Below are 8,820 nucleotides of genomic sequence, written 5' to 3'. Positions count from 1 at the left end.
TTGCCAATGGCAGATCTTGGGAGTTCTCAGCCTCTATAATCACATGAGCAAACAGTTTATAAGTTTATAATCTCAATCTCTTAATTGATCTCTCTCTCTCCCCATATATAGATGGAGTGGAGGTGGCTGTCCACCAGAGAGATATTGAAACCGTGCACCTCAGATTGGAACTCGGAACCCAAGTGCTGGGACTCGAACTCAGCCAAAACCCTGATTGGGACTCGAACCCATGCAGCTGGCCAAAACTCACAGTCTTCCAACTGAGATCACACACCTGGTTTCAGGATTTAATGAAGCTCAGGCTCTTGATGTCTCATTGCAGAAAGAATCCAGTGAGAGACAAAGTGATAGGTAAGAAGTGGATTTATTTAGAGAGAAACACACTCCACAGACAGACAGTGGGCCATCTCAGAAGGCGAGAGGAGCACCAGGCTATGGGTTATCAATTTTTACAGGGGTGGGTAATTTCATAGGCTAATGAGTGGGAGGAGTATTCCAGCTATTTTGAGAAAGGGTGGGGATTTCCAGCAATTGGGCCACCACCCACTTTTTAAAAAAAATTTTTTTAATTTAATCTATCTATCTATTTATTTATTTATGGCTGCATTGGGTCTTCGTTGCTGCGCATGGGCTTTCTCTAGTTGCGAGGAGCGTGGGTTACTTTTAGTTGCGGTGCACGGGTTTCCCATTGTGGTGGCTTCTCTTGTTGAGGAGCACGGGCTCTAGGCACACGAGCTTCAGTAGCTGTGGCACGCAGGCTTCAGTAGTTGTAGCTCACGGGCTCTAGAGTGCAGGCTCAGTAGTTGTGGCGCTCAGGCTTAGTTGCTCTGCAGCATGTGGGATCTTCCCGGACCAGGGCTCGAACCCAGGTACCCTGCATTGGCAGGCGGATTCTTAACCACTGCGCCACCAGGGAAGCCCCACCACCCACTTTTTGATACTTATGATCAGCCTTGGAACTGTCATGGCTCTGTGGGTGTGTCAGTTAGCTTACTGATGTGTTACAATGAGTTGTATACTGACGCTCAAGGTCTAGTGGAAGTTAACTTGTCTGCCATCTTGGACCCATTTGGTTCTAATCAGTTTATGTTATGTCCTTGGGCTATGTCATTCTTTCAAAGGTTGTGCCCTGCACCCTTCCCTCCTGTTTCAATATTGAGACTCATCTGCAATGAGGGGCCACATGGGTCTGTGTCTGCTCTCAGAGCTGAGGCCTGAAGACCAAAACCTGTCTGTATCCACCTGATTCTCAGGAGGGCTATAGTCCTCTGGGATTTAGGGAAACCTCTGCTCCAGTATGGGGGGGTGGGTGGCTCCCTAAAAGGGAAACTCTCAGGAATCTGGAGGGACCCAGGCAATGAATCATTAGTCTGAGTCAAAATGGAGATAGCAGGCTTCCTGGTGGCACAGTGGTTAAGAATCCTCCTGCCCTTGAGAACACAGTGAGGGGGAAGTAAACTGGGACGAAGTGAGATAGTGGCATTGACATATATACACTACCAAATGTAAAATAGATAGCTAATGGGAAGCAGCCACATAGCACAGGGAAATCAGCTCGGTGCTTTGTGACCACCTAGAGGGGTGGGATAGGGAGGGTGGGAGGGAGATGCAAGAGGGAGGGGATATGGAGATATATGTATATGTATAGCTGATTCACTTTGCTGTACATCAGAAACTAACACAACGTTGTAAAGCAATTATACTCCAATAAAGATGTCAGAAAAAAAAAAGAATCTGTCTGCCAGTGCAGGAGACACATGTTCGAGCCCTGGTCCAGGACGATCTCACATGCCGCGGAGCAACTAAGCCTGTGTGCCACAACTACTGAGCCTGCGCTCTAGAACCCATGAGCCACAACTACTGAGCCCGTGTGCCACAACTACTGAAGCCCATGCGCCCAGAGCCTGTGCTCTGCAACAAGAGAAGCCACCGCAATGAGAAGCCCATGCACTGCAACGAAGAGTAGCACCTGCTTGCTGCAACTAGAGAAAAGCCCGCACGCAGTAATGAAGACCCAATGCAGCCAAAAATAAATAAATTTATTAAAAAACAAAAAGCAAAAAACAAAATGGAGATAACAATGACCAGTCCAGAAGCCACAGGTTACAAATTATGATGAGACAGGGAAAGTTTTCTGTCACTGGAGGTCTCCAGGTCTGGGCTGGGAAGGCTTAGCTCCTCCAGGCTGTTCCTTGGGCTTTGGAATCCTGGTTTTGTGTCTGTTTGATGTCACATTATGAGAATCCTATGAGCTACACTGGGCCTGTGTCTCTGGAGCCCCTCACACAGAGAAGGCACAGGTCACCAAAGATGACTGTTGCCTGGAGGGTTCTGACCTATGAGGTAGGAGTCCAAAAGAGGCTCTGTTTCCAGCTCTACTTCATATTGCTTTCTTGGCTTGGGAAATCACTGGCCCACATCTGGCCTCAGCTTTGTTATCCATAAAACAGGCTTAACTGACAATTTCTGAGGCATTGTTTCCACAAGTACCTGGAAGGATGATGATGATAATAAATATGATGTTTAATTTTTTTCTTTAAAAATCATGTTTATTGAGGAATAATTTATTTTGTTTTATTATTTTTTAATTTCTTTATTGAGGTGTGTGTGTGTGTATATATATATATATATATATATATATATATTTTTTTTTTTTTTACCAATTTTTATTTACTTATTTATTTTGTCCACTCTGTGCGGCCTCTGAGATCCTAATTCCCTGACCAGGGATTGAACCCATGCCCTCAGCAATGAAAGCACAGAGTCCTAACCACTGGACTGCCAGGGAATTCCCAATTGAGGTATAATTTAGATACAATAAAATGCACATATCTTAAGCATTGTTTAATGAATTTTGACAAATGACTAGACAAATATAACTACCAGCCTATCACATCATAGAACCTTTCTGTCACCCCAAAATATTCCCCTGTACTTCTTCACAGTCACCCTTGGCACCAGGGAAAACTGTTCTGATTTATATTACTCTATATTACTCTATATTAGTTTTGACTTTTCTAGAATTTCATGTAACTGGAACCACACCATATGAACTCACTTGGGTCTGACTTCTTTTGCTTAACATAGTGCATTTGAAATCCAGTGTTGGTATTGTGTATGTCAGTTGTTCATTTGTTTGTTTGTTTTTTATTGTGGTAAAACATACATGACATAAAATTTACCATTTACTCATTTTAAGTGTATATATCATTCATTGGCCTTAAGTACATTCATAGTGCTTTGTAATCATCACCACTATTTCCAGATTTTTTTTTCATCCATCCTGAACTGAAACTCTGTACTTGTCAAACAATAACTCTCTACTTCCCCCTCCCCAGACCCTGGCAACCTCTATTAAACTTTCTGTCTCAATGAATTTGCCTCTTCTAGGTACCTCACATTAGTGGAATCATATAATATTTGTTCTTCTATGTCTGGCTTTTTTCACTAAGTGTAATATTTTCAATGTTTATCCTTGTTGAAGCATGTGCCAGAATTTCATTCCTTTTTAAGGCTGAATAATTTCATTTTGTGTAATTACACTTTGTTTACCCATTCATCTATTGATAGCCTGTGGATTCATTCATTTCTTTTTACTGTTGAGTAGTATTTCATTGTGTGGATACACCACAACTAGCTAATCTGTTCATTTGTTCATCTGTTGGACACCTAGATTATTTCCAAATTTTGGCTATTACGAATAAAGTCCTTGGATGGACATATGCTTTCATTTCTCTTGGGTAAATACTTAGGAGTGCAATGGCTGGATCATGTTTTAAGTATAAATTTAGTTCTTAAAGAATGGCCAAACTGCTTTTCAAAGTGGCAGGAAATTATCAACGCATGAGCGTTCCACAGTTTTGTCAGTTTTTAATTTTAGTCTGTTTAGTGGGTGTGTGGGGTTCTAATTTGTATTTCCTTGATGAATAATAATGTTAAGCATCTTTTCATGGGCATAATGGCTATTTATCTTTTCTTGTGAGTTATCTCTTCAAATCCTTCGCGTACGTAAAAAAAGGCTTAATATCTATTTTTGCAACCAGTGTCGTCCAGACACTATGCTCATTCATGGTCATGGCTTTACGCGCTTTAACTGACGCCCGCCCTGCACAGAGGAAGTAACCGACTGAGACTTCAGGGAACCTATAAGGCTCAGCACTAACTGGATCCAGAACGGCTAGGCCGTTTCTGGGCATGGTCCCTGGTGGCTCTCTAAGGCACGCTCGGTGATTGGCTGAAGGAGCACTTCCGCAGGCACTTCCGAATCCGGGCCCGCCCCGAGCATCGGTGATTGGCTGGGATGGCCGAGCGCGAGTCCTCTCGGGAGTTGTAGTTCTTGGGGCCCGGCTGGGGACGCCGGGAAAGACCATTGGTCTTACTTGGTCGCGGCCGCTGCCACCATGTCCCGCGTGTCGGTCCCTTGTCATGTGAAAGGTACCGTGGCCCTGCAGGTGGGCGACGTGCGGACCTCCCAAGGCCGGCCTGGCGTGCTGGTCATCGATGTCACCTTCCCCAGCGTCGCGCCCTTCGAGGTGAGCAAGCAAGTGGGCGCGACCGGGGCTCCTGGGCGGGGCTTATCTGGGAACTCGGGCGTGTCCCAGCCATTTAATCGTTTACTGAAAGCCTCTGCAGTACCTCGCCCAAATGAATCAGTTAAACATTTATTTATTCCTTCAGTTAACACACAGTTACTAGAATGCAGCTTCCTCTTCTGTTCTCTTCAACGTCTCTCCCCAATGCCCAGAATGGCGCTGACACGGAAGTGCCGAGATAGTAGGCTAGGTGCTGGAAATACAGTTTTGAACCTAATAGAGGTGAGAGGTCGTTTTGTCCCTGACCACTGACTGGGTATCATTAGACAATGAGTTACCCCCAAACCTGCCTCCTGCCCATTCCTACAGTCCCTGCTGGAGGTCAGGTTCAAATCATCCCTCATCAGGGTCTTCCCAGTGGCTCCAGTTTCCAGTCTCCAGTTGCCCTTCCACATCTGCTGGCAGGGTGACTGGACACTGCAAGACCTCAACACAGAGGACAGAGTCCACTTTCTAATGGCCTGGCATTCAGAGCCACTCTGTGTCTTTGCCCTACTTGCCTCTCGGCCCCAGGCATTTTGTCCTGTAGTGTGTGGTTCTACCCCAAGCTGTTGCTTACTCTAAGCTGGGAGACTTCATTACAGGGCCCAACCCTGGAAATCTGATTCAGTAGGTCTGGGGTGGAGCCTGTACACTTATATTTAAAAAAAAATTTTTTCCTTGAGTAATTCTGTTTTGTTGCTGTTGTTTTGGGTTTTTTTGGCCTCACCACGGTGGGATCTTAGTTCCCCGACCAGGGATCGAACCCTGGGTCCTGGCAGTGAAAGCCTAACCACTGGACCACCAGGGAATTCCCTCCTTGAGTAATTCTGATGAGTATCCAGTGATGAGAACTGCTTTAGCTAGGCTGAACCACTCTCTGTTCCAGGGGTATGCCAGGTCCTGTCACCCCTTGGTGTTCCTTTGTTTATGCTACTTTACAGTTTCTACCTTTCATGGTCCACTTGATGAACTCATCTGTACATTTTTTGATTCATCTAGAGTTAGGGCTCTGACCACTCCCAGCATCTTGGACGTGCAGCAAGATCCGAGGTCATGGTTTGCATGACATGCTCATTTAGACTGTGAGTTCTAGGAAGGCAAAATCTCTTTGGGCCCCAGTGGATTCTTGTTGATATTGTTAGATTGGTAGAAGAGTACATTCCTAAGTGGAGGAAGAGATGGTGCTTTTGAACCCATCAGGCCCGGGGCCTAGGTGTGATTTGTTGTGGTGGGTTGTGTGTGCCCTAGTTGCAGGAGATCATGTTTAAGAATTACTACACAGCCTTTCTGACCATCCGTGTTCGCCAGCACACCTCAACACACACTCCAGCCAAGTGGGTGACCTGCCTTCGGGACTACTGCCTGATGCCTGACCCACACAGTGAGGAGGGAGCTCAGGAGTATGTATCGCTGTTCAAGCACCAGGTCAGCTGGGACTCAGCATGGCCAGGGCAGCCCAGATGAGGGCTCACAAGAGGCCTGGGGATTGGGCCAGGATACCATGAGGGAAGAGGGGCAGGCAAGGTTGGCCTGAATTGTGGTTCTTGGGCAAGTGCCTTGGAGGAACTACTGTTTCCTTCTCAAAGGCCTGGGGAGGAAGCACCTTGGCTCATTGCTGGTTGGCTCCTGGGCAGTGAGCTGGGGCCTCGGTGGGTCCTTGTGTGTATGTGTCAGATGCTGTGTGACATGGGCAAAGTACTGGAACTACGCCTGATTCTGCGACAGCCATCACCACTGTGGTTGTCTTTCACGGTGGAGGAGCTGCAGATCTACAAACAGGGACCAAAGGTAAGTGACTAGCTCAGAGCTGTTTGCTGGCCCTCTCTCCAGGAGGCTCCTAGCTATGGCTGGGAGGCCTGGGGGTACAGGTGGGAGTAGATGGGTAAGGATGGGGAGACTCAGAAGGAGTCCTTCATGGAAGTTAGCCAGGTGGGAATGCTGGAAGTTCATGATAAGAGGTGAGGCCACGTCCCCATATCCCCTGACCTTTGGGGCTACCTGCCTTTTTCAGATCTGGAACATTCAGGTACCCAGATATACTTCTGCTCCTTGTCTTCGTGGGGCTTCCTTCTGCATAGCAGAAGAGCTTAGGTAGTCTTCTGCCCCTGGGACCTAAATGGGATTTTCCCAGTTTCTGGGGCTCAGGGGCCCTTCTCTCTGCCTTCAGGACCTTGGGATCTGGTTCCAGGTCTCTCCTACTCTGCCCGCCTCAGGGCAGTATGCCTTTGCTTTGCAGAGCCCTTCCATGACCTTCCCCAAGTGGCTCTCGCACCCAGTGCCTTGTGAGCAGCCTGCTCCCCTTCTTGAGGTAAGCCCTTACCCTGGCTAAGAACCATGTGCGAACAGCTCTGGTGTCCAGCACAGGCCCAAGGGGACCCCTTTCTGCAAGAATCTGGGGCTGGACCCAGGGACCTTCGTTCACTCTGTGCACCTTCCTCCTGGGATTTGAGGCATCTCTGTGTGGGGCCGGGCCACCTACTCCACATCAGGCCCCATCCTCATGTTTCACAAGTCATCTGGGAATGTCAGCTGGAGGGCCCCATAGCCCAACTTGGCCTATCTGGAGTTATAAGGGCACTGCTGGGGAGAGACCCATGGCCACTGACCCCTCCTTCTGGAGCAGGGTCTCCCAGACCCCAGCAGGGTATCATCCGAGGTACAGCAGATGTGGGCGCTGACAGAGATGATCCGGGCCAGTCATACCTCCACAAGGATCGGCCGCTTTGATGTGAGTGATCGCTTCCCTCTGCTTGGCTCCCATTGGCCTGAATGGGTCAGATCTGATGGTCTTTTGTGTTGCAGGTGGATGGCTGTTATGACCTGAACTTGCTCTCCTACACTTGAGCTGTGGCCCTTAGTCAAGACGTTGGCCTTCCGTGCCCATCCAGGCCCAGCTTGGGCCATCAGAGGCTGAAGTGCTGTCCCTGTGCATTCCGAGTGTTGCCTGCATGCGCATTCTGTCAGGACCACGTTCACAGAGTCAAGATTCTTGGGGGCTCACTGTGTTGCTTTAGCATGAACTCCTGGAGGGGATACACTCTGTCCTCACCTGACTGCAACCCAAACCTCCTCCTTCGCCCTCCCTAAAAACACTCCAGTTCTATTCCTAAGAATCCCCCTGTGCCCTCTGTCTCCCCTGCCAACATGAACATTCCTGTCTTCTGCCTGCTCCCTCACCCTGAGTGTAGTAGGCTGGGTAACCTACTAGAACCTGCTCTGTCTAGCCTTGGAAGACTGCTGTAACTTGGCAGTCGTAGTTTGGAAGCTTGAAGGAGAAACAGGAGCCGCGTTTTTCCTTCTGCGCCCCCTAATGGTCTTCTTTCCCTTTGTATTATGCCCACAAAAAGAAAATTCCTATCTAAACTCTTCTGCTGCTTGCCTGGGGAGCCACACAAAGCTGGGAATTTGGGCAGCCTGAGTCCCTCGGTGCCTGAGTTGGCTCCTGGATGTGTGTTCAAATGGGTCTGCCCCCATCCATCGGGTCTGGGCGGGTGCCCTGGGCAAGGCTGGGGCCTGAAAATGAGTCCTGGGACCTGTCTGCCATCTGACAGAGCCCAAAGCGCATCCTTGTCCCTCTTCCAGTTGCCCCCATCTAAGAGCCACGCTCAGTGTGATGAGAGATCAACCTCGGTGGTGGTGGTGGGGGCCAGGTGAGGGTTCTCATTGGTGTCTTTTAAGAGGCTGAGGTTTTCTACAACCCCAGGCCAGCAGCTGAATAAGACAGGCTGCTGCTCCTTATGAGAAAATCCTGCTTCTCTCTGTTTTTTCCTGGCTTGCTTCTGGGGGCTGTTATGAGGCAGTACTGCAACATGTGTTGGACCTGGAAAATTGGATGTTTGTGTGGCTCAACAGCTTTCTAGGGGAAGGGCAGCCACTTTTTGGTGGCCACCTTCTGATGTCACCTATCAGAGTTCTTGTAGGTGGTATCTGCCTGCAGGGTCATTTACTAAGCCCCATTCAGCTTTTGCTAAGAGGGTAATGATCAGCCTTGTGCTCAGGGAGTAGCAGCTCTCAGTGTGTATGTGAGTGAGGGGGGAGGTCCCTGGGATGGCAGGGACCCTGCTTTGCACAGCTCTGTCCCCAGCACAGGGCCTAGTGTGCAGCAAGATCAATAAATACTTGTGGAATGCATCACTGTGCCCGCTGCCTACGTTTGCCCGGCGAGAGAGCTGGAGACCCTCACATGAGGCCAGGTTACTGTGGCACTCTGCCTGCCGGGCTGACTCCACCTTCCTGTGCCCTCTCC

General features: G+C 48.6%; 1 protein-coding gene across 3 annotated transcripts; it reads left to right on the top strand.

Moving 5' to 3' along the window:
• Positions 1–4,345: 4,345 nt before the first annotated feature.
• On the top strand, positions 4,346–8,705 carry NICN1 (nicolin 1, tubulin polyglutamylase complex subunit). 3 transcript variants are annotated; one of them, XM_027098619.1, is made up of 6 exons: positions 4,346–4,532; positions 5,823–5,999; positions 6,249–6,362; positions 6,811–6,882; positions 7,198–7,302; positions 7,377–8,705. In XM_027098619.1, the coding sequence occupies exons 1-6, from the start codon at positions 4,401–4,403 to the stop codon at positions 7,416–7,418; spliced, it is 642 nt and encodes a 213-aa protein (XP_026954420.1). In that variant the 5' UTR covers positions 4,346–4,400; the 3' UTR covers positions 7,419–8,705. The 3 variants fall into 3 exon arrangements, with proteins under 3 accessions (XP_026954420.1, XP_026954419.1, XP_026954418.1); XM_027098618.1 differs by having other exon boundaries at positions 4,352–4,532; positions 5,883–5,999; positions 6,742–6,882; XM_027098617.1 differs by having other exon boundaries at positions 4,355–4,532; positions 6,742–6,882.
• Positions 8,706–8,820: the final 115 nt, after the last annotated feature.

The sequence above is a fragment of the Aethalodelphis obliquidens genome, unplaced genomic scaffold (genome assembly GCF_003676395.1).
Source record: "Aethalodelphis obliquidens isolate GAN/ISIS:26980383/991018 unplaced genomic scaffold, ASM367639v1 scaffold125, whole genome shotgun sequence".
Lineage (NCBI taxonomy): Eukaryota > Metazoa > Chordata > Mammalia > Artiodactyla > Delphinidae > Aethalodelphis > Aethalodelphis obliquidens.
Note: the sequence above shows the minus strand (reverse complement) of the source record. Positions and strands in the feature narration are given on the sequence as shown.

Excerpts from the sequence above, each read along its gene's own strand:
- NICN1 (XM_027098617.1), top strand. The coding sequence starts at position 4,401 with ATGTCCCGCGTGTCGGTCCCTTGTCATGTGAAAGGTACCGTGGCCCTG. Across the intron at positions 4,533-5,822 it reads CCAGCGTCGCGCCCTTCGAG|TTGCAGGAGATCATGTTTAA; the intron begins GTGAGCAAGCAA and ends TGTGTGCCCTAG. Across the intron at positions 6,363-6,741 it reads TCTACAAACAGGGACCAAAG|GACCTTGGGATCTGGTTCCA; the intron begins GTAAGTGACTAG and ends CTCTGCCTTCAG.